General features: G+C 36.0%; 5 protein-coding genes across 6 annotated transcripts; 3 read left to right on the top strand and 2 right to left on the bottom strand.

Moving 5' to 3' along the window:
* Positions 1-345: 345 nt before the first annotated feature.
* LOC118439000 lies at positions 346-1,783 on the top strand. Of its 2 annotated transcripts, XM_035859999.1 has the most exons (4): positions 346-699; positions 921-1,091; positions 1,252-1,564; positions 1,644-1,783. In XM_035859999.1, the coding sequence occupies exons 2-4, from the start codon at positions 1,015-1,017 to the stop codon at positions 1,656-1,658; spliced, it is 405 nt and encodes a 134-aa protein (XP_035715892.1). In that variant the 5' UTR covers positions 346-699; positions 921-1,014; the 3' UTR covers positions 1,659-1,783. The 2 variants fall into 2 exon arrangements, with proteins under 2 accessions (XP_035715892.1, XP_035715891.1); XM_035859998.1 differs by having other exon boundaries at positions 1,252-1,783.
* A 1,403-nt stretch (positions 1,784-3,186) lies between these two features.
* On the bottom strand, positions 3,187-3,793 carry LOC118439012. Its single transcript, XM_035860018.1, has 2 exons — positions 3,543-3,793; positions 3,187-3,462 (listed from the first exon to the last, which is right to left on the bottom strand). The coding sequence occupies exons 1-2, from the start codon at positions 3,658-3,660 to the stop codon at positions 3,248-3,250; spliced, it is 333 nt and encodes a 110-aa protein (XP_035715911.1). The 5' UTR covers positions 3,661-3,793; the 3' UTR covers positions 3,187-3,247.
* Positions 3,794-5,436: 1,643 nt separating this feature from the next.
* LOC118438975 lies at positions 5,437-7,281 on the top strand. Its single transcript, XM_035859957.1, has 4 exons — positions 5,437-5,744; positions 5,836-6,060; positions 6,147-6,688; positions 6,758-7,281. Exons 1-4 carry the CDS (start codon positions 5,437-5,439, stop codon positions 7,279-7,281), a joined length of 1,599 nt encoding a protein of 532 aa, XP_035715850.1.
* An 804-nt stretch (positions 7,282-8,085) lies between these two features.
* On the top strand, positions 8,086-10,753 carry LOC118438974. Its single transcript, XM_035859956.1, has 3 exons — positions 8,086-8,131; positions 8,437-8,631; positions 9,774-10,753. Exons 1-3 carry the CDS (start codon positions 8,086-8,088, stop codon positions 10,751-10,753), a joined length of 1,221 nt encoding a protein of 406 aa, XP_035715849.1.
* Positions 10,754-10,971: 218 nt separating this feature from the next.
* Positions 10,972-14,624, bottom strand: LOC118438987. Its single transcript, XM_035859975.1, has 4 exons — positions 14,209-14,624; positions 13,365-13,559; positions 13,204-13,298; positions 10,972-12,909 (listed from the first exon to the last, which is right to left on the bottom strand). Exons 1-4 carry the CDS (start codon positions 14,357-14,359, stop codon positions 12,841-12,843), a joined length of 510 nt encoding a protein of 169 aa, XP_035715868.1. The 5' UTR covers positions 14,360-14,624; the 3' UTR covers positions 10,972-12,840.
* Positions 14,625-27,834: the final 13,210 nt, after the last annotated feature.

Below are 27,834 nucleotides of genomic sequence, written 5' to 3'. Positions count from 1 at the left end.
ACAAATTCGTATGAAGATATTTTTTAACCTAGAATCATAAGCTTTAAGTTTAAAATTACTAACATGGAGATGCACAAGTTGGACGGCATGTGCGAAATATATTTTATTTTTAACATAATTTGATAACGACATCTGATCATGTGCTTACTATAGAAATAGTGCAATTTGTTAAATAAAGTGTTCGACAAGAACTCGTACTTTGAGATGAGTATCCCCATTGTCGTGTCAAGCGTGCTGCATACGCTACAAAAAACAAGTTTCTCACCCTAACAAAAAAAAAGATGCGTATAATGCCCAATCAAACATATAAAAGGCTGAGCATAGCGAAATATTTTACTCGGGATGGTGTAATCCCAGCACAAAAAATCAGCTGAGGAATTGCAAACTTGTTGCAATCCCGCAAAATTAATTCGGTCTGCCTTTATTTAATTATAAATAAATAAATACATAAAAAATGGCACATTGTTCCTCCCCTAATTTCGATGGAATATGTTCCATCCAGTTTTCAAAGACGCATATTATTCGTCTCAACGGAGTCCCATCGCTTCCCCCGGAGTTAATTAGTTGTGTTCGCAAAGCAATCGGGACGGGATAGGGGAAAGGGTTATCATCCGAAGCTGTCGCGTATGGTGCGCACGAATTTAATTTGAATGGCAATCCCTGGTTTGGAAAGCAAAGTGATGGCGTTGCTTCGAGAACGTGAGTTAATGATTGAGTATTTAATAATTGGTAATTAATGATAATTGCGAATTTAAATATTTCGCTATTTAAAAAATATGCATTAATTAAGGTATATGCATTAAAGCGAGAGTGAAGAAGTAAAGCTGATTTTTATGCACAAATTAGAACCTTAATTTTGGTCAATTGATATGCAGGAAATTTTTTTTACTAATTTAAAAACGTGGTCCCCTGTTTTTCAGACTTCTTACAGAAATCCTATTCCACTTAGCGACACAGGGTTGGCAGCTTTTACAAAGTTTTGACCCTACACGCAAAACGAACGATAAGGATACCATGTTCTTCGAAACTGCAAAGCCTGATCCAGACGTGGAAACATTTGCCGTCAGTTTCAATCGGAGGGATAGAATTAGGTTAGCGGAATATTTAAAAAAAATTAAAAACAATTATAGATTTACCACTTCTACGGTTACTATACCGAATCTAGTAATCGGTATTGTTACCATAGCAGTGGTACATAGATCCACGCCTATTAAATTCATAACGTGACTATAATATTATCAATTTCTGTAGACTTATCAATCCCTCGAATCCCCAACTTGTCGACATTTTCAAGACCACGGTGAAAAACGCGTGGCCGGCAGGGATACGTGCCGACAGAGTCTACTATGGCGCTGCCGGGCTGGAATTACACGGAAGTCCGTGGTGTACCAGTGCACAGGGGGAAAGCATCGCGGCCAAACAGCTCGTATGCCATTTAATCTACGCCATGAAACGGATCGGGTTTAAGCTCTATGCCTCCGTAGACATTACCGGGAGGAAGGGGTCAAGTAATGGGAGCAGTAGTCACATTAATGGCCAGTTAGATGTCTTGGTGTTTAGAAAGGTTACAGCAACATGGGGAAATTAAAATACAAATATTTACGACATTGGAATATATCTAATTTAAAGATTATTATTTTAAGACGAAAAATGACTAATGTTCAAATAAGAAACGAACGACGTGGAAATTCTATAAGGTTAGTTGCATTTTTTAGTAAAATTATAAAATTTCACAAACTAATTGATTGTTTTGAATAAGATTTAATTAATTTTATACATTGGTAAGAAATCTATGAAATTAAACTACATGTTTTTTGTACTTAATGAAATTTATTGTTGGTCAATAAATGAAATATTTAATCCACATTGTAACTTTACAATTACTAGTAACAATAATAATAATTAGTAATAATATTGTTCCAACTTTAAATTCAACATCCCATGAAAGAGTTAAACTTATCGTTAAAATCATAATTATTGCTGAAATCGAGGTTTCCAGCCCCATCAAACCTGACACAGCTTAGTTGACCCTGACAATTCCGATTCGGACAGGCCATCACGCAGTCCGAGTGACCCATCGAGGTGACCGTATTTGTCCAGCTGTCCGGCAAAACGTAACATATGCCGGGAAGGATGTCAAAGTTGAGGCGATTTCCTACATAGAATTTAACAAATTTAACCAGTGCAAAACTTAATTTTCAAGACTTTAAGATTTTTCTTGAATATATGAATTTGCATACCTCCAAAATTTCCATCCTGCGTTAGTGTCATGCTTAGCGCACTCGTCGTTGAAATGGTTACCCATAGTAGGAGAAGTGATGCAGTAATTGCGAAAATATTTGGATTGGACTTGCCCCCCATTGTTAGGGTAAATTAATTCTCCGAGTAATTGTGACCGAAAAGTTTTCTCTAAATACTTAAAGTCCAAGTGGTACGAGGGAAGTGGCGTGAAAATTGCTGTACTATCATGAGTTTATGTGTAAGAAGATTTCATGTGGACGGGTTGGATACATAGGAACACTTTATTTTTTACAAATTAGACCATTTTAAACGAAATTAGAATCCAACAAAGCAAAAGGTAAAAATGTAGAATGTATGTATGATTAATGTGTTTTTTTATAACCCGAGCTGAACCACTAGGACGCGACAACTTGTCGCCGATAAGTATACATAAATAAACACGTCACAGTTGGGGGTCATCAGGGACGAATTCTTACAAGAGCATTGACATTCAACTCGCAGCATAAAAATATTAAGTTTACGCTAAAGGAAATACGCTAGCTTATGTACGTGAATGAAAAATCCACACCAAACCTATATACACATTTACGACTACACCAACCTACACTGAAAATAATGTGGTAATACATTTATTGCCAGCGGTGACGATTTATGACTCTATTGGAACTGTAGCAAATTGACACTACGACTGTGGCGGTGGCTCTATTTGTTACCGCTGTAGTAGAAAGTATAACCACAGCCGTAACAACGGCGAAAATCTATCACCGCCGCAGTTGCAGATTGCTACTATTCTGTTAGTCATGTATCGTCACCAACGGTAATAAATGTATTACCACATTATTTTTAGTGTAATGGTCAAATACTTCATCTGTAATTTTAAAGAATTCCATACGTCCTACATTTTAATATGCTAACAATTAAATGCAAATTTTTAACATTCCACATTCTCATTTATTACCCACCAAACTAAAATAAATCATTACAAAATAAAATATGCATAAATTTCTCAACATCCCCGGAACGAGTTGAACTTATCGTTGTTGTCACTATTGGAAAAGTCTGCGTTCGCCTGACCCGTAAATTCGACACAGACCCCTTGACAATTCCTACTGAAGCAGGCTATCACACAATCCGAGTGACCCATCGAGGTCACGGTGTTGGTCCAATCGTCCGGTAGGGCAGAACAGGTTCCTGCCGGGATTTCAAAAGACATCCGATTTCCTTCAATTAAAAAAAATATTTAAGTTAAATATTTATAATGTTACTTAAAAATAAATAAATCTAAATATTTTTTAACTCACCATTAAAATTTGAGTCCTGTGTTAACGTAACGATTAAAGCGTTCGTGGATGAAATGGTGGTCATGCAAATGAAGAGAATGGATGTCGTAATGACGCAAAAATTATTAAGAGAGCGCATTGTTTGAAATTTTTTGGAAAAAAAAAAATATATCCAAAATTACAGAATTTTAAATACTTGAAATATGTTGACAAAATATTTATCCCTACTTGGATAAATGTCTTTGTGGAGAATTGTGACGCCGATGGGATGGGATAAGTGACAAGTACCCGAGCCCCTAAATTATGTTTGGTTTTATTAACTAGTCTTTTACCCAACCTATTTTTAAATACACTTTAAAAAGGTTTTCTTAAAAAAGGATCCCTTCCTAAAAAGGATTATGAATGTCACATTTACATATTTACCCTCATAAGATACGTTTTCCTGCGGTATGATTTCAACTTGATAGTGATACTTGGAAAATATTTAGCATTGTATAATTTACTATAAATTTAATTCATTAAGGTGAATAGAGCAACAAGTTTTCGTATTAAAAATTGCGAATGAAAATACCATTAATTATAATTAATAGACTTTAGTAATAATAGATAATAGTATACCATTATTATTTTCTAAACTTAAGAAATGATAAAAAAATTATAACATATTTAGTTCAATCCATTGAGTAAGTGATAAGCACTTTAACCATGAACTGATAACATGCCCAGAATATTTCTCATTGCAACCTAACCCAGTCACAGATATCAATATTGCGGTAGCATTAATAATTCGTGGTGAATTAATTTTTTATTGTCCACATTCTTCATACATTACAGTTTCAAATTTATCTCAGTACTTGCATATTCGCTAGAGATATACTTAAAGATACCTTTACTTTAGTTTTAAGTTTACATTAGTTTTTTATATCTGGTGATCTTACTCTAATATGTGTAGATATAAACATAACCACTTATTGGGAAATGAATCACCACTTGTGCTTATTTTCGCAACATTTTTGTCCGTTCATAAGAGATATTACCCAAGTCGACCGGATACAGGGAAAAAGTTTTTACTGAAATATTTAATTGATAAGAATGGAGAAACAAGTAAGTAGGCAAAGTTTTACTGAAAAATATAATTCTTATTATATCTCTGAACATCCGCTTGAGAAATATATGTACAAGTTCCTTGAGTAAACGTCGTAGCGATGTCGAATTTGTATTTAGTACATTACAGCAGCTACTATTTCGTCGGAAGAGATTTAAAAAAAAATATAGTCCGTCTTCGTGCCTTCTTTTCTTAGGAAATATTCACTTTAAAATGTTTGTCTGGAATATCGCGAGATATTCACTCTGTATCTTCATAAACGCCCTCCTAGTATTTAGTATGACTGATATACCATCCTTAATTCCTGATTGTTCTCCCCATCATTGCATTATTAAAACGAGTGCATTATTAAATTGGGAAGCAACTAAAAGTGCAACGATGCCGACTACATTGTCGACTTTCGAGCTTGAAAACAGTGACGAATTTATGACAAATTTTGGCCATCAAGAAACTTATAACTCATTCCGGGATTGGTCACGCTTCCGTGAAAAGCTCTGTTGGCTTCTAATCTTACATATCGACTTGCACAATTCGGCTTCATTGATTAATTTAACCAACTTGATCAAGACTGTAGTGTCGACATACTTTTCCATTTCGGAAACAAACCCATCTGCTAAGTTGGCAGAGTTACGAAATCCTGAAAATCTTTATACAGTTGTAATTCCAAATATAGTACCGAATTATGAGAGTAAAATGCTTCATAATCTTAGAAGCAAATTACCTCAACTAGCCGTGATACTTAAGATCCGAAAACAACTTTTCACTCAAGAAGTTATTTGTTGGCTTGTGAAAATTCAAAATTATAAGTGCATGTCTCCTCCTAATGTTTTGAATTTGGCCGCCATTCTCAGAAACATTCGCCCGCCGAAAGACTGGTATTATGATCGTAAAGACTTGAAACAGTACACTGAGAAACAAATGTTGACAAAGTTCGGAACAGAAAACAGCAATCCGTTCGAAACTTTGGAAATATTTGACTACATCGTGTACACCATAACTCGGAAAATAAATGCGACGCTGCACAATCGAAGCTCGAAGAAGTCGAAAGTGCAACCAGCAAGGGACGCAGAGTGCAATGCGAGACGGAGCGATATGGTTTGTTCAATCCCGAGAATTAGGTAAATCCCGCCAAATACAGAAATTTGATGTGTTTTTTTATTACAAAATCGTGAATTATATTAATCATGAATTATACTAATGATATATCAGGTTTCAAAAACGCTATTGGTTCGGCAATGATTTGGACAAACCTTCAATTGTCATTACGGGAGTTTCAATGTATAATTTTCTCACTTGTTTCTCCAAGGATCGGGTTACCTTCTCATTTTACTCGGCGCCGTTTCAAACTTGGGTCTGGATCGGGGTTCTCGTCGGATTCGGGATGATTGCTTTGCTAACTGATTTCTATGTCCGGGAATTACTAGGAATTAAAAGGTATTGAGCGCCGTGTTCAAGGTGTCCGTAATTTCACCCAAATGATCAGCTGATATATTTTTTCTAAACTTGCGCCATAACCTTAGATTCGACCCATACTTCTTCTACTTTGGGACCATCCTCGGCCAATACACTCCCGTCCCTCCAGCCCTCGAAGAATCCAACCCATTCCGCATAAATGGCAGAGTGTGGGCAATCTGTTCAACAATTTTGGTCCAGTGCTATATCGGATTAGCCATAACAAGTTTAAATTCCCCCCTTTTAAAGGAGGTTCCGAACAATTTTGAAACGATTACATGCTCTGGCAAGATTCCAATTCCGACTGGAAGCCAACTAACGGATGGACAAATGCTAGAATCTCGATACTCTTCTCTCTACTATGCTCACATTATACAGGCGCAAAATTCAAATTTTTCTCAACTTACCCCGAACTGTTACAACTTGCTTTCAAAACCAACTGTAAATAATGTAGTTGTTCCGAAGTGTCTACACTTTTATGAGTTGCAAAATATATTTACGAGTTTTATGACGGCACGGGATCAAACGCCGGGTTGGGTTAAGGAAGTCTTGTACTATATGATGGACACGGAGAAGAGATTTTATCCGAGAGGGTATGAAAATTATGCGCGTAAGAGGAAACACTTAATTTAATCCTAATTTTTAGTCAGTGATTCTAATTTGAAATTTATCTATTCAGCCAGAGGCCGATACTCGCTTTTGCCAGATACCGAGGTCAACTCCGCCATAGAAGAAGAGATTGTGGCCTGTAGTAAATCCGCCCTCATCTCAGAAAGAGGAGATCTACTCCGACATCTCTCATACCTTCAAAGAAACTACCCATGGATAAAATTTAACCATATTTCCAAGCAAACTCCCATTCTGGGAAAACCGTTCGGTTGGGAGTTTGAAACTACGCGAGGTTCCTCCGTAGTAAAAAGTTTCGTTGCTTTAATCGAGGTTGGGATTTATGAAAAACTTAACCAGTTTCTTGCACTAAACGAATTTAAGAAACGGTTCGGGAAAACGATAATAATCAGGGGGAAGATGTTACAAGAGGGCAGAATTAGGTTTGGAATTAGTGGCGTAAAACTGGGCGAAAGTATTCAAACAGTGTTTATAATTTGGGCAGGTTTCATAGTCCTAGCAGCGGTTTGTTTTTCTGTCGAAATTTGTACTATGAGTGTTAAAATGATTAAGATAAAGAAGCCAAGGAGTGATTGAACTATAAATTCAATACATACATGTTACATTATGCAATAAAATGAGTTCAAATTCAGGTTTGAAAATGAGGGTATTGTTGAAAATACTTAATGCTGATTTACTACTTAATCTGATACATTGTTCTATATTTACTTAAACCGGCGTTTTTGACAAATAAGGGATACATTGGTGGGAAAGAGTTCTCCTTAAGGAGGCCTGAAGACTCTAAGGATGTAAGTATTCGACCAACTACATTTCCAAGTGATGAGATTTGGACGGTAAATCCCAATTTTTCCCACTTCTTCCCACCTGCCCAGGGAAAATGTCTTGTGGGTGGGAAATATGCAACACTGCCCATAATCATGCTATTAATCAATACCAACTGATAATATCAAAGTCGCACAAATTTATGTATGACTGGCAAACCGATTAACTATTCTGACATTATTAGATAACGACAAATTTCGTAGAATTATTTTGTGATTGATTGAACAGGTTGTACATGCTTACATAAATAGATTAAGTAATACTGTTAATCAGTATCTGTTCAAGATCGATTGATCAAAATTCCAGACTTTAAAACATTCCACTGAATTCGGAGAATTTCTCTTCGTTGGAAAATCCAGGTATCTACTCATGTCTAAATGGATTAAGCAAAACTTTATCCAATTCTTTTATTATAGTTATTTATATCGCCATTTGACATTTTATCATGTCATGACTCAAACTTGAACATTAAACCTCACTGATGAGGTGACCAAGATACACACATTTACTTAATTTACGTGTTAGTTATATAATAAAAATTATCACGGGAGGGAAATGATGGATGGAACGTTATCATGGAAGGGAAATGACGAAGGGGTGGGAAGTGAGTGGTACGTGTCCAGCTTCCATACCAATTTATAAAAGTTATTTATAAGTGTTTACTAACTTGCCCCGCAATGCGTCGAAAATAACGTCAAGTTTGACGAATTAATTTGCGTCCATGTACAAATTTCTACTTCATATCTGTGATGGATTGATACTTGACACAATAAAAACAATTTAAGCCAGTGTATATAAACATAAGAGCAATTATACACAATTTTATTTGCGATCCTAGCTTAAATTGAGAAACACTAAAAATTAAATAGATGGAGAATTTCTATATTTCAAGTTTAATTTTTTGTTTAGCATTAACCAACACTGGAGGAGTGGAACTGAGTGATTTCTTTTCTCATGGAATGGCAAATGGGGATTCTTGCGTGGTTAACCACTACGATTCTGAAAATACGCCCTTGTGGACAGTAGGAAGAGCTGTATCATTTCTTAACCAAAATTACACCTCAATCTTTTTGAATAACAATGGAATGTTTTCATTTGGAAGTGGTACGTAAATATTTGTATCTTTATCCATTTACTTTTAAATATATTCCATATAAAAATACATATTCGATGTCTTTCATAAAGCCTTAATATTGTATTTCCGATCATAAATATAGCATTACAAATTAATTGTTGTGTAAATACAGTCAGTGTAAGTGAAGAAGGCACCTTTTTCTATTCCATTTATCTCGATAAAGGAAAAAGGTAGATACTTGAAATTTTGAACATGCATACCTGAATACATTTGTGGGGAGGTCACTATATGATTTTTAAGAAAACTTAAAAAGGTCAAAGATCACGATTTTTTTTACCTCCGACCCCAAAAATTACCTACCCCTAGAAAATTTTTTTCTTGACGTTTATATTTTTATAAAGTTTGGGCAACTCATCCTGAGCATTTTGATGTATAGTTCGCCTCTGTGCGATTTTTTTGCGCCTACAGTGATTTTTTTTAAAGTACAGTTTTGGAACTTTTCCCCATAAGCACAATGTTATAACTTTTCAAAACTGTACTTTTTAAAAAATTATTACGGGCGCAAAAAAAATCGCACAAAGGCGCACGAAACATCAAAATGCTCAGGATGAGTTGCCCAAACTTTATAAAAATATAAGTTTCAATAGTTTTGCAATTTTTCGAAAATCAAACCCTACACAAAAAGTCAAATTTTCAAAAATTCCGAAAACTAGTATTTTTTCAAGTTCAAGGAAGTAATTCTGAACATACATATTTTTGGATTTTTTAATTCGCGCCAAAACTAAAAAGTTCTGAGGATTTTAAAATCCGGGATTTCGGCTGAAAAAAGTTTGAAATTCCCGCCACATGTTCAAATTTGAGTATTATCGAAAACGCAAAATTATGCGTCGGCTTATTTTTTGAGGTGATCAAAAAAAAATTAGTCCCATCAAGATCGGAGATAAACACTTCGCGGCCTCGCATGGTTAGAGTTTGGTCCGTCCTTTTACCAATTTACCACGGCCGGTATTGTTAGATGGACAGACGGTCTTGACGGCTACATAAACGCTGACTCGGGCTAAAAATTCTAGTTTTCGAAATTATACTAATAAATTATACTTATTCAGCCTATACTAATTTGATCCCCATAAACGTTATAACGCAAATTTGTCTGAAACTATTTTATATACAGGAACCAGTAATCCTAGTACTAGTGCTACATGCGGAACATGGACTATACCTCTCATCTCAATCTACAGTGCACACAACCACCATGGTATGGAACCTGGAAGTGGGTTAGCCGGCGATGTATGTTTCAGACGGACACAAGACCCACAACTACTACTTAAAGCGCAAAGCGAAATTCGCAAAGGTTTCTCAGACTTTGGACAAGCTTTGACACATCTAGTTATCGCGACATGGCTTCGTGTCCCTCCGTATAGGAGGTGTAATACAATGCTCAATACATTTCAACTAGTACTTGCCATTGGAGCAGGTGGTGAGACGTATGCGATCATGTACTATGAACGGCTGGAATACCACTTATGGCAAACTTGCTCTAATACAGATCCCGGTTTGTACTGTTTTGCGGGAATAAGTGGAGGGTCGGGTGGGCTGTTTTACCCTTTGCCAACTTCGTGTTCCATCAACTCTACAAGTTTAGTTGCGAGGTCTAATATAAATGAAGCAGGAAAATTTGTATTTCGCGTGAACCGTGAAATTGAACATCCAACATTTACTCCGACGACGACGACAAGACCAACTACAACTACCTCCACGACTACAAGACCAACTACAACTACCTCCACGACTACAAGACCAACTACAACTACCTCCACGACTACAAGACCAACTACAACTACCTCCACGACTACAACACCCACAACAACTACCCCCACAACCACAACACCCACCACAACCACCCTCACAACAACTAATCCGACCACAACCACGCCGACAACTACCACTGTACCATCTTCGGACTTTGTTTGCACAGCAGAAGGAACATTTCGAGATCCCTGTATGTGCAACATGTTCCACAGTTGTGTTTTCCTTGGTGTCGGTTATCAGCATAATGTATTCGTCTGTCCGTCCAATCTCGTATTTTGCGAAAATTTGGGATACTGTGACCATGAACCCGTCTGCCCTTGCCCAGTTCCTGCTTGCCCGTGACCTTCATAAAATTCTGGAGATATATTTTACTTGAAACTTTTATCTAAAATATAAAATAAATATTATAATATTGAAAATATAAATGCAATCGCTTATGAATAAATTTGATTAATTCGAAAAACAAATAATCCTACAAATTTATTCTCCTTTATTTAAATTAATTAAAGATTCTTGCGAAATTGTATATTTTAAATGCTTAGCATTACTTTACGGTAAATTGTTGCTCGCCTACTTGAAACTTTAAGCTAAAATACAAAATATGATACAATCATCATGTTCACAATTTAAACCCAATCGATTATGTATAAATTTTATTAATTTGAAAAACAAATGATCCTACAAATTTATTCTACTTTATTTAAATTAATTCCAGATTCTTGCGAAATTCACTAGCAGATTAAAAATAATATGCAAAATTGTAACTTAAATCACTTTCTCAATATAAGTAAATAACTCTTGTGAATAATAATTAGTACTTGCGTAACACGAATAATATTTAAATATCTAAAAACTTGCAAAATCTCTCCGCTCTCTCACCCTGTGTCCGACCAGTTCATTCCCCATTTTTAATCTCCCACATTTCATTCCCCCTCATTTACACCACGGGTCAAATAAATGGCTTTCAAAAAATTTTAAGTTTAGAAAATCGGACTAGAAATGGGGGAGATTTGGACCTTCAAAATTTACAAACTAATCAAAAATTGTCTTTTTAATGTCCATACCATAGGTAGCAGAAATTTTTCCCGGCGGGAAAAAGTTTTTCAGATTAGAAATATACAACACTGCTCTCACCATCGTCTAAAACTGCACCATGGGAAAACTTTTTCTCACCCTGTCAAAAAACTTTGCCACATCTTCTCCCTCCTCACAGTCACATATTCCTTCAAAATCATCCCCACAATCGCACTCCTCGCTCAAATTCCTTTTAACCTTCTGCCCTTCTATCGGACCCGGAATCTCGAGCCATCTCAGCGTCTTACACGGTGAAATACTTTTTCTCACAAAAATACCTTCATTCATCATTTGTGCGACTGCGTCAAAGAAAATGCCATCGTTCAACATAATTTCATCTTTACCCTCTTCACACTCAAGATCTCGCACAATCGCTAATTTTTCTATGACAGGTAACTGATTCTTGTAATCAATTCCTACAACGGTGCTACTTTTCCCGCCAGATGGAGATGATATGAACCCGATACCTGGTGTTACTCCGTGCGCATTTTTGCAGTACGGGTTTATCGAAATCTTTAATAGTTTTAATTTCGCCAAATTTGGCAAACAGATTCTCCTAATGCTCCCCACTCGGGCAACTTTGATCCCGTGGAGGTGCAAATGTTCCAAATTTTGTGCCAATCTTTTCACCAATTCTACCCCGTGGCTTGAAATTTCGTAATAATTCAACCCCAACCGTGTAATACTTGGTCGAATCTTAATCTCCGTTGGGGGAACAGATTTCGCAAATTGCTCGAGTGAATAGCCATCCGCGAAATGCAGGGTGTTAAAAAAATTTGCTGTTTCGCAAATCCACTCCGAATCGCGGGCCCGTAGTCTCACATTTTTTAGCGAGATGCTGCCCACGTTGGGGAAATGGGGGAGGATTTTCGGAATAAATTTCTTTAACAGGGTTTCATCACTCGTGCCAAACTTGGCGCCTATAATGACTAATTTTTTGATTTTTGAAAAGTAAAAATTGGACGGGATGGCGCCATCAATTTCGCCACCGGAAAATTCCAACTGTTTCCCATTGAGCTGAATGAACGGTCGGAGTTCGAGGGATGTGAGTTTCTTGAGGTTTTTGAGAATTGCGAAAAATTTGCGGGACACGGATTGTCCCCCGTTTAGCCACCAGTCGATCGAGAGGTGCCTGACATGAGACGAGTTTTGGGTTGCGAATTCTTCAAATTGAGAGAGATGTTTGACACCTCGTAATATTTTGGTGGGATCTTTGGCAAGTGTGATTTTCACCCGGGAGTGGGACTGGGATCGGGTATGCATCGTGGCAAGGTAGGATTTTAAGGTGTCGATGTCCAGTGAGACGGTTGTACGAGCGAGGAGATGTTTTCGAGCGGTATTCTCCCACTGGGAGTTTACTCTGGTGCACGAGATGAGGTCAGGAGTTGGAAGGTTGGAAGAAAGGCCAGAATCGAGTGGATGATCTGGTGGGGAAAAAATTGGGAAATGTTTAATTAAGGGGTAAAATTGTATTTTAATTGAATTGATAATTGATTCGGTGTTAAACAAATTTCTACGTATTCATAATGCTTGCAAAATGTTTGTTTAAAATTTCGCACATACTCGTATAGTTTCTAGTTTTAGAAAAAAAGTTGGGAAATTTTCATAAAGACATGCGAATTTTTAAAGTACTAACTAGTGAATACCCTTTTTGCGATATTGCAAAAATTCTAATTAACGTAACGTTTTAGTTAAATTTCAATTATAATTTGACTCACCGATTGATCGGAAATAACTTTTGTTTGTGATGCCCCAATTCCCTCCTGTTGCTTGTGGTTTGTACCAGATTTGCATCGTATTGGCAGAGTTTGATCTAGATAATTATTATTAATTAATTAGCTAATAATATTCTAATATTATTCCTAATATTCCAGCCTACCTGAGTCATAATTATGGTGATCTACATCATCATTTTCTTGCTGAACAGGTGTAACCTCATCCTCGTTGTCTTGGAGGCAGAAAGGAACGGCCGTTTCGCAACAAAATTTTTTCGCACTCCGTACAACTTTTTGCATCACGAGGGCACCATCTTGTTCCACGGTGGAGTCGAGGGTTGACAAAATTTCGTCCGTAACTATGCAAATTATCATGCTTTTTTAGACTTAAATAATGGCCAAAAATTTGTTTTAAAATTTAGAAAAACTTTATAAATACTCCATAGGGGTGTGAGTGTTTACGATGTGACGTGAATACCCCCATTATAACTTTTGCCTGGTAAGTTTTGTACAATTTTTACAATTTTTTAAATGTAAAAATCATGACAAACTTGAGTAGTGCAAGTGCAGGACAGCAACGTTAGTCTGCCAGAGTTGTACATATTCCCAGTCCTAGGAAATTTGAGGATTTCTAAATCTCCTGGAATATATTTTTATTCTCCGCTCCAAGGAAATTCGAAGCGGCCGATAGGGTTGCATTTCATTAAATATATGGTGTAAATCTGATTGGGGGTATTCACGTTGTCGCGACGAGGGTTTCATGAATGCCACTTTTCAAAATTCCAGTGGTTAAAACCACTGGAATTCACCAATTTATGCCTTGTTAAGTTTATCCCATGGTTTAAACGAGTTTTGACAAGTTTATTCTACCTTGGCAGTAATAAACAGCACATGTCATAAACTTCAACTGAAGTCTGTTCCCCCACCCCCACAGAATTTATTACGTTTCCCACAGGTTACGATGGTGACATGAATACCCCCAATATTTTTTATACCCGTTAAACTCACCACGATTGATAGCCTCGTTGTTATCACGTAGTCTGACAATGAAATTGGAAATAGTATCTTTAAAAATATTTTGCACATTTTGCCTAAGAATGACTTTATTAAGTTTTTTAATACTTTTCTCCTGCTCTGCTATTATTTTGTATGGATTCATTGTTCAATGATTTAATCGAATTTTAAGGTTCAATTAAATCTATAAAATTTCACTGGTCAGAAAATAAATTAATTTATCGCAATTTTAATTCCGTAACATGCACTTGTGCAAATTAACTAGCACAGAAATAATTTCACCACAAGACGTAGGTAGAGCAAATTGTGAACATTAAGGGTCCAAATCTGTCTGAATAATGATTCATGGAAAATTTTGTGGTATGTAAGGGGTTAAGACGTGGTAGGTTATACATTTTTACAGGATTTATTCCAAAAAATAGAATCGTATTAAGTGGCAAGCATTTACAAGACGGTATGCCAATAACCCTAAAAAGGTTGGAATTTTGATTCTAAGATTTAACTTGGTTCTGCATAGCCATACCATATTTAACTGTGATGAAAAGGTCATCCAACCTTCAGTAGGCTTAGGAAAGAATAAATGGTCACATTTCTGATAGATTAAAAATACTTGTTAGTAAAAAAGGGTCCAATATATCTACACGCAGGGAAATTGTCAGCAATGGTGTGTCTTAAAATTGTAACAAGCATTCACCTTAAAAAGTTGCACGTCTAGGACAAAACGAAAATGTATGTGGGCGAGTTTGGGTATCGTGCTATATTTATTTCACCAAACACCAAAAGACGACCAAAAGTTATAAATATTTCAACCTTTTCACGAATTTAGTCGAAAATTTATTTTATTTTTAAATCTACTTATATTCACTAGACTATGATCAGGTTATAATTTGACGCATCGATTTTTCCAAAAACATATTTTTTTCCAATAAAAACATAATTTCGCTTATCAACTAGAAAATTATTTGTGCAGATCACTTTTTCATAAATAATTACGTGGCTATAAAAAATTGAAAATGTTTATTTATTTGTATATTCTTTCATTGCTAAATTAATGAAACTAATTTGCACAAGGAAGGTATCAAATAGTAACTATTTAGTTGTAGCAAATACTTATTGAGCATGGTTTACTTTTCATATTGATTCAATTTTTATATTTAAATGCTAAGTAATAGTACATATTCATAATATCCAAGAAATATATATTATACGTTTTTCTAATCAGAATTAATTAGCAGAATAGTCTAGTACCTAGATTTCTTATGCCAAGCATACTAAAGTAAATCTCTTTTCATATTTTCCAAGAAATATGTCATCCTTGGAAATGGTTATTATATACTACATATGTATCACTTACGAAATATTTACAATCTGTATTCTACTGAGGATTTTTCATCGATCTCCCATAAGCGTAATGTTAAACTTTTCAAAATTCAACTTTTTCAAAAATTTCTAGCTTTGTTCAAAAAAATCGTAGAGAAGTGATCAAGATATCAAACTGTTCAGGATGAGTTGGGCTATGAACACAAAAATAAAACCACCAAGGAAAAAAATCACTGAAGAAGTTGGAAAATGAGCTTTTAGGTAAAAAATTTTGACCTTTGACCTTTTTAAAATTTTTCAAAATCGGGAACGGCATTCTTAATTAATCTTTCTGGGCTAACACCCTGCAAATTTGCAAATTATTATCTCGACATATGTGCAAATAAAGACGTTTTTTGGGGGTACAGAGACTTATGACCAGCACTGTAAATCGGCTTGCATGGATTCTGCACTTATGTAAATACAATTCAATTGAATGGTTACATGGATTAGCATGACTCCCCAACTGCGGGTATATAACTGCTCCATGGAATACATAGGAAAAGAGTGTATTTAGTTATGATATATTTATGAAATTAGCATTAATTAACACAGATCCTAATTATCAAGTAATCCGTTCCGGCATAAAATTAACCAGCACATATTATTCTCGAGGAGTATACACATCAATTTAGCACTATCAACTCCCCATAATTGGTACACGGCTGAATGATATGAAACATGTCTTCAAAATTTTCCAATCCCATTCTCATCTTCGATCCCTTTACGAGGCACAAACTAAATACACAACTTTAATCTATATATCATGTAATATTAAAGATGTAAGTATACTTGCTCAATCCAGTGTTACAAGTGGTATAAGCAACTTTTTACCGGACAGTGGGAAAAAGTTGGAAAAACGTTAGTTGTTATTCGACATACGCTAGGTGGCGGTAATTTTTCCTACTTTTTCCCGCTTTTTCCAATTTCCCATCAGGAAAAAGTCTTTTGGGTGGGAAATATGTAATACTTGCCTAATTAACTACTTAACCAAATAATTTTTTTCTATGGCTACTTACACCGGCATTTTGTATATATGGGGGAGACATTGGCTCTCGTTAAACTTCCTTAAAATCTTTTGAATTTATTGAGTAAATAATTATTGAAGAAAAACTTAAATAGAAAGTATTCTTCATAAGTACCACAATAATTTGAATTGACTAAGAGTGATTTGCAGTGAGTATTGGAATGATTATGCAAAACTTTGCAAAATACGCATTATCTGGTGCCGATTTCCTGCCTAGATGATGTCATGCATTCGGTTGAACAAACCTGCTTCAAACGAACTTGATTGCTGACATGGGTGTTGATTTTAGATATGGCCGAGTGCTTCGTATGGAAATCTCTGGATCTGAAATATATTCTATTCACATTAACACAAGGAATGATAAATTAGTAGTGAGTAAAACAGTTTCAGATCAGGTTATTATCTCATCTCTTAGTCACACCTATTAGCAACATGTTGGAGGATGCTGGCACCATTTCGGAGGTAGATTATATATTATTATTTGCTATATTTTAAAAATTAATCTAAATATATATATTGCCAAATTTTTAAGCAGGTTGCTTCCACCGCAACCCAAGATGAACCTCTCATCACCAACACTGAACCATTCCTTATTTCTGATGTAATAATATTTCACTAGTGTTTTGAATTTTTCTAATTTTATCCTTAATTTCTAGGTGATCGGTCACATTTGCAACTTCCTTGTAACAAAATACATCAAAAAGTGTCGATTAGTCTCACGATCTTGGAATTATGGGGCAACCCCGGTTCTCAAAAGCAGGTCAAAGATCGACATATTGCTATATCCCGAGGAGGACGACGGTGACGATGTTAAGGCTTGGTTTAGATCAAAAATTGTTCCAAAATTAAACTTCAACCCGGTCAAGATGAATCTCAAGATTCCAAATCGTAGCGAATATTATCCGCTTAAATTCGATTTCTCCATACTTCCGCCAACCACAACGCTTAAATCGATTAATGTCCTGTGCCCTTGCGATGAAGTATTTTCATCACAACGGAAATTTTGTAAAATGCTTGTCCTAGCTTCGTCCACGACTTTGGAGAAACTGAGCTTTGAATTTGCACATGTTAGGGATTTTGTTGCTTTGAAAGGAACCATTTTCCCTAAATTGACAAGCTTAAAGACAGAGGATTTAGAAAATTGGGATTCTGGGGATAAATCTGTTGAACAATTTGTTCAAACTATTACAACATCGTTCCAATTCAATTCAATTCAATTCAATTTGCTTTTATTCAAGTGTCATTCACATTCAGTTGATTAAACTGGTTTACAAGCTGTGACACCACATTAGTAAATAATCTGATAGGAAAGATTAAGAATAAGTGGAGGAAAAGTTAAATATATACATAATAATTATCTCTTTTAGCAACTAACATATCCTTGCACATCTCGACAAATTTACTGTAGGACAGACCATCCTTTGACCAGCTTCTCGGAAGTGTATTCCATATTTTTATAGCTCTATAGTTTATACTATTCTGCGCGAACTTGGTATTACAGACGCTAACTGGCAGTAAGGGCCAGCTGCGACCTTGCCGAGATTCTTTTTTAGGATCGAATATATAACAGTACGCATGTTTTAGCAGAAATAGATCCCTTCTCTCTTCGAGTGTTAGTAAATTACATTCAATCATAATATCATGCAGGCACAACTTGACATGACCACGTTTAAACTTTGTCCGCTTGGACTTCTTACATATTAAGGGCATCCATATTAATTATTAATACATATTAAGGTTCCCAAATTTAAAACACCTCCAAACACGTTGCGAGTATTTGCACCAAATTTCAAAGATGGGGATTGCCGCGGTAAGGCTTAAAATAATAAAATTTTAATATTTTTATGTAGATGAATGTTGCAATTCAGTTATGAAGTAGATGAATTTATGTAGATATATCTAAATAATGTATCTAATAATTTAATTTACCAAAAAATTGTATACAATTTTTAATTTATGAATTCGCCGCTTCAAAAATCAAATTATATGTAACGATCATAGCGATAATTTGAATTTTGAAGGCCACATTGTGAATTTATTTATCTTGATTAATTATCACAAGTGGTCATGGCAGCTATATATGTAGATATCTAAATACACGTTGGGTTGTATAACAACACAATTTGTTATTTTGGCCAGAGCCTAAATGCTGCCTGTATCTCTTTTATCATTTGTTCCTACATATCTGTCTGAGAAGCCAGAATTTAAATACACAAAGAATACTCACTGTTTTCCTAATAATTTCAGATCCCTCATGTCCCTGTTATTGATCGGCGAATGCAACTCTGTCCGGATGGAATGTCTCCTTGAAATTCCCGCTAGTCTAAATAAACTTTTCTTTAGGCCTTACCTTAAAATTGACGATAGGGTGGACGAACTTCCAACAATTTTCTACAAATTGTTGAAGAAACATTCCTCAACGTTACAAGACCTTATTATTATTACGTCTTGGAAGGGTGAGGAAAAAGAGATGGAATGGAAATTTCCAATATTTCCCGTCATGAAAAGATTCATTCTCCTCAGTAACCATGTGTTTGAAAAGAGTGTATTTGAAATAAATTTCGGAAATTTTGGACCGATCGATTACAACGTATGTTTCCCAGTACTGGTGATCTTCCACATTTCCAATCGTATGCACGAGTTGTCGTCTGTGGCGGCATTTCTTCCGGGAGAAGATAAATGTGCAACAATGCCATCATTGAGAGATGTGGACTTCAACATTTTAACCGATGTACCTACCGCTGGTGAACAATTACTTCAGGCTCGGCTATACGTGGAAATGTTGGATTTATTTCCGCATGCAAAAGATTCAATAATGAAGAAATTGAAGGCATTGCTTTTGAAGGATTTGAGCATTAAGTTTGGAATTGCTTCATGATAGTTATCATAATTTTAAGTTTGGTCATTTTGAAATAAAGACAAAGATTGAAGTCATTAATATTTCAAAATTCTTTAAGGTGTCGTGGAAGAAATATAATTAATTACGTAATTACGTTGACATGTTTCCCCACACTGAAAATAAGTACATATCTACCTGAATAATTCCTTTATATCACTTCAAGAATATTATTTATTTATGTTAAACAAATATTGTTCGTTATGTTGATAAATTAATTAATCATGCCATATCCTGCTGATGCCGATTTGACTGTATATATATAAATTTACTCATTATATATGACTTCAGATAACCATTATCCAGTCAGAATTGAATCTGAATCGAACTGTCCAATAAAATTTGTTCCAACTTAAATTTCAAAACTTTTACAAGAGCACAATTAAGCCAAAAAATTGGAAGTCTTTGATATAACCGATATCCTTACCCAAAAATGTATTCCACCGAGTTTCTTCCCTTGTTAATTCGAGTCAGGAAAACTCGCGTTGATAAAGTCACGTCGGCGAGTGAAGCTATCCCAATTACAGTCGATCTTGGCACCGGTATACCTTCTCATTATGTGCTACCACTACTTCTTCGGTGGTCTCACAGTTTTGAAAAGGTTACAGGGATTCCCTTTCCTTATCTGTTACATAGTTTTGATTACTACCGGATGGAATCTGGATTTGGATATTGCACCAATACAACTGATCAACTCTATTCTAAACTACGAAAAGGAACTGCTCAAAGGTATACCAATCCGCATTTCTAGGATCATAATTTTATGGGCAATTTCTATAATCATTCTTAGGTGGGGAATACATCAAACCATCTTTTGAAGCTAAATTGATGTCACTATTTCTACAACTGGCGGAACTTACGGTTCTCCTTACTCCTATTGCGGTGTTCGTCCTCTTGACCGTGGACCCTTGCACACCACCTTTCCTCCTACCCATGTCAGATCGTTGTGCAGAACTCGGGTGGATGAAATTAGGACCAGAAATTTTAGTTGTTCTGGTTGACGTTTGGAGCTCTTTGCAAATGTTCACCACTGGGACGCCGTGGGTGTGTTACATCTTGTTTGCAGGAGTTGTGACAATCCTCGACTACTTCCAACTTCTGAAAAGGTGCAACATTCATTTTTATTTGGAACCAAGGTATTTTAATTTGTTGCTAAGGAACACTTTTGTAACTCTACTTTCTAGGCGGATTCAAAATTCGAAAACAATTTCGGAACATCTGGCCTGCATCAAACTCTACAGAAGTATTCAAATATTGGAAAAATACATGAATGGCGTCCTCATGGTGCGGATTGTTCCCATGCTCGTGGTTTGTATCCCATGAAACATGTCTTCAAAATTTTCCAATCCCATTCTCATCCTCGATCCCCCTACGAAGCACAAACTATTTAAATACACAACTCTAATCTATATATCATGTAATATTAAAGATGCAAGTATACTTGCTCAATCCAGTGTTACAAGTGGTATAAATAACTTTTTACCAGACAGTGGGAAAAAGTTGGAAAAACGTTAGTTGTTATTCGACATACGCTAGGTGGCGGTAATTTTTCCCACTTTTTTTCACTTTTTCCTATTTCTCATCATGAAAAAGTTTTCTGGGTTGTAAATAGTAATACTTGCCTAATTAGCTAATTAACCAAATAATTTTTTTCTATGTCTACTTGCACCGGCATTTTGTATATATAGGGGAGACATTGGCTCTCCTTAAACGTCTTTAAAATCTTTTGAATTTATTGACTAAATAATTATTGAATAAAAACCTAAATAGAAAGTATTCTTTATAAGTACCACAATAATTTGAGTTGACTAACCCTAGTTGCCAGGGTCCTTGGACCACTATCTATCCGAGGTAGGCAGTAGTGGGCTTTGGTTGGCAAAATTTGCCAACCAAAGCCAACCAAATCCCACTCCCTAAACGAAGGGTGGCAATGAGATGGCCATTTCGGCCAAGAAAGTGAAAATCTCCGCTCTCATACCGTGCTCGGCACGACGACGGCAAAGAGTTGGCATCTCCCACCACTTGCCACTATCGGACCAACCTTGTTTTTATACAGAAAAATGTGTCTCAATTCGAACCGTTTGGGAGGGAAACTCAGTTACTTGTCAGTGGACATATTTATCTGAAGTAGGAAGCATGGCAAGTGCAGCACAATTTCAACAATGTAAATTCGCAGTCGTTGAATTTACTGTCGACATCTTTACATCGACCACGATGATGCAGGCTTATCGAAAATTGAACTATAACGTGTTCACCGAGCGTCGCGGTGCTGGCGAGTTTCGTCGCCCTGCCGTCGGACCACTACTCACACGGTATTCACTAATTTATTTGTCATTGAGAATTAATTAACTAATTATTTTTTGGCTTCAGTCCTGCCGACCGTGCCCGCTAATTGGACATCTTTTGTCGCCAGAAAGCTGACTTGATAGCTTCTCGGGTGGAGAATTTCTTGAAAAAAACGGTTCCTCAACTGAAACCCTCAACCGATCGATGACCTCTTCATAATGCTCGGTGAGCCGAATGTGTTGTCAGAGACGAAAACTATATGATTTTAAACCTACAAATTTACTCAATTTCACAACTTTTTCTCATTTTTTAGATCCTGTTGAAGGAAAGTCTTCCCGGAAGCATCCCCACGTCAAGGTGATGCCACAAGGGGACTTGTATTTTATTCCACCGCTTAAAATTACTGCACTTACCGATAAGGACAAGGACAAATCGAGCCGGGGCGAGGGTAAGTTGGGGGGTCATAATTTTATTTTTGGGGTGGAAATTATACCATAAAATTTCAGATTTTATTTCTTCCAGGCCTTTTCGAGGACAATATTAACGACTCGAAGCTTCTAAGCAGTACAATTGTTCGGGTGAGTTAGGAGGACACAAATTTTTGACAGAAAAATGACCAAAGTTTTCAATAATTCAAATTTTTGCAGCAAATTTGAGATTTTAATGACAAAATTTTAATTAATCCCCCCAAAATTTCAGGAACTGAAAGAATCTCCGTGAAACGTTGTGACGGTAAAGTGACGTTTTTCTACTCAAATCCCGACAATCTACCCTCCTTCGTGGTGGAAGATGAGTTGAAAAAGATCTTTCACTCGATCGACACCACCCGATTGGATCCTCTCCTTCACATTGAAAAGTATTTGGAACACGTCGGACTCAAACCGATCAAGTGATCAATGTACTAAAAGTATGTATTAGTAAGTACATTTGTCAACTTGTAATAATCACGGCGATTCTGACATTACTTTAATTATTCATTAATGTTAATGCATACGTATTAAACCATATTTTAATGATTTTACAAATTAATGTTAATTAAGAATTAGGATAATTTTGCTTGTTTTATATTGTTGAGTACTGTGAAATAAAAAATATATAAGTCGAAATGTTTTATTTGTGCATTGGTGATTATTGGAAATAAGGTTGGGGAAGGTCGGGCCGATCTACGTAAAAGTATGGCTGGAGGTTGGCAAAGTATTTAAACGAGGTTGGCCCAACAACATTTGCCAACCGTGAATCGCTAGAAGTCGAGCGGCCACACACGTACCTTTTGCCAACCTCATTGACCACTCTCGAGCCTACCATGGCCCAACAATATTTGGCAGTCAGGGAAGAGTGATTTGCAGTCAGTATTGGAATGATTGTGCACAATTTTGCAAAAATACGCATTATCTGCAACTGGTGCCGATTCCCTGCCTAGATGATGTCATGCATTTGGTTGAACAAATCTGCTTCAAACGAGCTAAATTGCTGACGTGGGTGTTGATTTTAGATATGGCCGAATGTTTCGTATGGAAATCTTAGGATCTGAAATATATTCTATTCACATTAGCACAAGGAATGATAAATTAGTGAGTAAAACAGTCTCAGATCAGGTTATTATCACTTTCGTCTCCTAGTCACACCTATTGCCAACATGTTGGAGGATGCTGGCACCTGCAAATCGTGTGTCTATACGTCTGCACCAAAATGCATGGAATCATAGCGATGCCAGGGTTTCTTATCTTTCCCCTGATGCTATTCGAATCTATTGTAACAAATGGATTTGTATTCACACTCGCTTCCTGGGTTAATAGTACTTCGACTAAAGTATTGGAAAATCATTCAAGAAAGATCGACCACTTTGGAGGGAAGCGAAGCCTGCTGGTAAGAAAGATAAAGGCCCGCAGCGTTCTCAAGATCAAATTCGGCTCGAACTTCATCGACAATGGGACACCGTTGGTAATTCAGAATTTTTGCATGCATCAAACCATGAATCTACTTCTCATTATGGTATGGGATGGGCATCGCTAAGAAGCATACTAGGGTAATGATTCGATTGTGAATTTCGCGTTGAATCTAAAATCTATTCACAATTAAATGACACGTTTGCGTAATTGTATTATACAATTAATACACCATAACAACATGTACAAGTTTTAACACACATACGTTAATTTTGCCAATGTCGATTTTCCGATTATGTCGGAATGCATATCTATCTTTGCACTAATTCTAAAAAGAGCTGAGTGCATTTGATTTTAATGTTAAATATGGTTAATTGATTTCATTTGTAAGACTAAAACAAGCTAAATAAGTACATTTACTTCATTTAAGTACATAAAAAGAGGTAATTACAGTAATAAGTTTTACAGTAATAAAAGAGGTCTCATAATTAATAACAGTTGAATAAGTGATAAATGAGACAATGCATTTAAAAAGCATTTATGCCTAAACTAAGGAAATAAAAAAATTGACGTACTTTCAACCCTTTGCAGTAGATTTGCGTTAGAATTATTAAGCTGATTAAATATAGCAATGTTCGTAGGCAAAGCAAAGGATAGCGTATGTACATAGTCGTCAAGGACTAACTTCATACAAATGTTTGCAGAAATGAGTACATCCCATTTCCTGTTTTTGACATCTATTATATATGTAAACAAGGCCATCTAAATAATCGCTCAGACTCGATGGTCACCACTAAATTTAAACAATTCGGGGCAACACAAGTAAGCCAATGCAAAGTTTATATTGTAAATTGTGAGATAATTCTAAATAAATATAAATACATTAATAAATTAAACCTGGTTTGGGCGAATTTTACGCAAATTATAATTCCCTCATCACCTTAAGTTACTCCTAATTCAATTTTAAAACGTATTGGTCTCCTAAATTATAGAACTATATATGCATAAATATATATACATTAACTTATATATTTGTCCAGTCTCTGTATGTCTGTCTGTCTGTCGGTGGGAACGGTAGCCCTGACCCTGATCGATACACGGCAGCATATAGGGCAGCCTATGCTTGCCAGGAAGATACTCACACTTTCAAAGAGCCTATTCATTCAAGGGAAGGGGCATATTGCCTTACAAAACCCCATTTAATCAACAGCAAGGTTGCCCTGTGAGGCTGCCGGGACGAGATAGAGGCAGGGGTCACCTCCTGCCGCACAGGGCCCTGTCTATGCGCTAGGCTTGCAAAAGGCTGCCCTGTGAGGCTGCCGGGACGAGGCAGGGGAAGGGGCAACCTCCTGCCTTACAGAGCCCCTTTTATGCGACAGCTGCCCCGACCCTGCCCGGCGGCTTAGAGGGCTGCCCCATTCTCACTTTCGGCGGCCTCAATGCTGAGAGTTACTAATTTCGTTACTAATTTCTCATTGAACGGGGTGCCACGGGCACTGTCGTCGAGATAATAATAATGCATATTTGTGATATGTCGATGAATATGTTGTGCATGACTTGACATTGAGAACTTTGTGAGATTTGAGCAGTAGCAGCAAATAGGTAAATAAGGTGGTGCCATTAATTATATATGTCTACCATAAATTCTTTTTCTCTCCAAAACTAGTCGACCTTCCCATTTGAACTTTATTTTAACCTTTTTTGTGTATCTATTCTGATTGGCGTTCTTAGTGTGAGAGGAGGTGACATTGTCATTTTTGGGCATTTTGTGTTTAAAGATTTGTGAATTTGTGATTTATTCTCTCTCTAGCATTCGGACCGTCACATTCAAAATTGAGAGTCATTGTGTGAATTATTATTTTCGTGACAATAAATTGAATCTATATGTGACTCTAAATTGAAACCACCCCCCTCCTCCTAAGTATCTGCGCCCACATTATTATTGCCACCCCACACCAACCTCAGACCTCTCATTGCCGCCGACATCAATTGTTTTTACGTAGTTCAGCTACAGGCACCACAGAATCTCCTAGTATATATATATACCTGAATATATTCATCAGTGTTTCTTTGTAGGCGCATAATATTATTTTTATGGATGTATAATGCAAATAACCCATAAAAATGCCTAAAACTGCATAAAAATGCAAAAAGTGACAAATTATGTTCAATATGACTTTTAAAACTCTAAAAGTCATAAGAATCTCATTACATTCCTGATCTACCTAAGCCACTGAGTCAAAGTGAAAATTAAAATCCAAAGTTGAAGAAATGAAATACTTTTTTTATGGAAAAGTGATATTGACGAGCGAAGTTCGTGAAATATCACAAAATATTTGTAGTGAATCAAATATGTCGACGAAATGTAACATTACTGCTTTATAAATATTTAAATATTTTTATGAATTTTAATGCATTTTATGCACTTTTCCGGATTTCTGTTGGGTGTTTTTAACACTTTTATGCACTAATTTTATGCAGTTGCTTTTTAACAACAGAATCACTGATATTCATCGACTTAAGTGTCACGGCGGAGAAGAACGGAATATCAGTAAACTATTGATCATATCTAATGGTCACACTCTAAATAAAAATGAGTAAAATTTACTCAAGGTTGGGTAAAAAAGAGGATGACACAACTAAAAGGTAAAATTTACCCAACATTGGGTAAATTTTACCCTCTAGTTGTGTCATCCTCTTTTTTACCCAACCTTGGGTAAATTTTACTCATTTTTATTTAGAGTGCACGCACAGATTCATGTATATTATTTTTTTTATATCAAGAAAGCAGCACGGAAATTAAAATGACATCACGATATCACTAACATTTCATGTCATTACCACGATTACTAAATTTTAGCAACGTAGTTTATCCTCAGTGTAGAATTAGCGTAAAGAATCGCCACTTTGACAAAGATTGTAAACTTCTCGGTAATAAGGATAAAAAGTGAAGAAACATATCGGTATGGCTACATCGAGTTGACAACGTTCAGAACGCAATATAGAGGATATTTGGTGAACATGTTGGAATACCAGGATGGGAGAGGGTTATGAAAAAAATAAATATAAAATATATTAAATTACAGAAACAATTATAGGCTTGCTTTTTGATTTTGTATGCTGTTTAAATATCGCCGCTTATTCCTTTATTATCTCTGGACTTCATTACGATTCTAAGTTGTAGGTATTAAATTAAAAAAAACATAATTTTATGAATTTTTAGATACGACGTCCTCTACTGTAACTACGATTTTGTTCGCTCTACCCGATTCTCCTTTTCCATTTGGATCACCCCAATTACTGCAGCAGTTTGGATCACATTAGTGATATGTTTGATGTTCGTCACAGTGATCATGGTACTTAAGGAGATAACCTCGGAGAAACCAGCCCGTTTTCAAAAGGGCAATATCAAATCCTCCATTGGTAGCTGTCTATTTGCCATTTACTCTATCTTCTTGAAGGAAGAAGTTAATGATAACATGCCCCCAATAATATTCACTGTGCTTTCCTTTACTTCACTAATTGCTCTTGCGGAATACGAATTTTTCGTCACGGCCGAACTAGTCGTACCTAATTTGCCGTTGCCAATCAACACTTTGCCCCAGTGCTTCGATCGAAACGAAAAATTTCGTTTCGTTTCGTCGAAATTCGAAACGAAACGAATCGAAATGGCGTCCTATTTCGTTTCGAAAACTTCAAAACGAAACGTTCTCGAAACGAAATCAAATCCCGTTTCGTTTCGACGAAACGAAATTGGAAGTCGTTTCGTTTCGAATTTCGCGAAACGAAACGAAATATTTCGAATCATAAAAGAGAGATATGTATATGTATATACGTAATCAGTTTCCCCAGAATAATTCATACCAACAGGATACACATTTAAGTAAAATTCTGTTGCACGCCTTGTAGCTCACATTATTTCCAGTCTCCCAATTTTCTAAGCAGAACCAACTGATGAAAATATATCGTGAATCAGTTGTTCAGAAAATTGTAGATGTATACACAGATGTATAAGTGATTTTTTTAAATTTTATTTATTAGTTGGATTAAAGTTTCTGTTTATACCGGTACAGAGCTGGCCAAAGTACTAATTGACAATTATCAATTACTAATTGCAAATTATTAATTGTAATTTGTAATTTTAATTACTTTTTACTTGTAATTGT

The sequence above is a fragment of the Folsomia candida genome, unplaced genomic scaffold (genome assembly GCF_002217175.1).
Source record: "Folsomia candida strain VU population unplaced genomic scaffold, ASM221717v1 Fcan01_Sc029, whole genome shotgun sequence".
Classification (NCBI taxonomy): domain Eukaryota; kingdom Metazoa; phylum Arthropoda; class Collembola; order Entomobryomorpha; family Isotomidae; genus Folsomia; species Folsomia candida.
The sequence above is the reverse complement of the archived record's forward strand: the minus strand, read 5'-3'. Positions and strand labels throughout refer to the sequence as shown.

Coding starts and splice junctions, on each gene's coding strand:
- LOC118438974 (XM_035859956.1), top strand. CDS start 8,086: ATGGATGGAACGTTATCATGGAAGGGAAATGACGAAGGGGTGGGAA. Junction 8,132..8,436: donor AAATGACGAAGGGGTGGGAA/GTGAGTGGTACG, acceptor TTTTTTGTTTAG/CATTAACCAACACTGGAGGA. Junction 8,632..9,773: donor AATGTTTTCATTTGGAAGTG/GTACGTAAATAT, acceptor TTTTATATACAG/GAACCAGTAATCCTAGTACT.
- LOC118438987 (XM_035859975.1), bottom strand. CDS start 14,359: ATGAATCCATACAAAATAATAGCAGAGCAGGAGAAAAGTATTAAAAAA. Junction 13,560..14,208: donor CAACGAGGCTATCAATCGTG/GTGAGTTTAACG, acceptor TAATTTGCATAG/TTACGGACGAAATTTTGTCA. Junction 13,299..13,364: donor TCACCATAATTATGACTCAG/GTAGGCTGGAAT, acceptor ATAATTATCTAG/ATCAAACTCTGCCAATACGA.
- LOC118438975 (XM_035859957.1), top strand. CDS start 5,437: ATGTCTCCTCCTAATGTTTTGAATTTGGCCGCCATTCTCAGAAACATT. Junction 5,745..5,835: donor TGTTCAATCCCGAGAATTAG/GTAAATCCCGCC, acceptor ATGATATATCAG/GTTTCAAAAACGCTATTGGT. Junction 6,061..6,146: donor GAATTACTAGGAATTAAAAG/GTATTGAGCGCC, acceptor CCATAACCTTAG/ATTCGACCCATACTTCTTCT.
- LOC118439000 (XM_035859998.1), top strand. CDS start 1,015: ATGTTCTTCGAAACTGCAAAGCCTGATCCAGACGTGGAAACATTTGCC. Junction 1,092..1,251: donor AATCGGAGGGATAGAATTAG/GTTAGCGGAATA, acceptor CAATTTCTGTAG/ACTTATCAATCCCTCGAATC.
- LOC118439012 (XM_035860018.1), bottom strand. CDS start 3,660: ATGCGCTCTCTTAATAATTTTTGCGTCATTACGACATCCATTCTCTTC. Junction 3,463..3,542: donor ACAGGACTCAAATTTTAATG/GTGAGTTAAAAA, acceptor TTTTAATTGAAG/GAAATCGGATGTCTTTTGAA.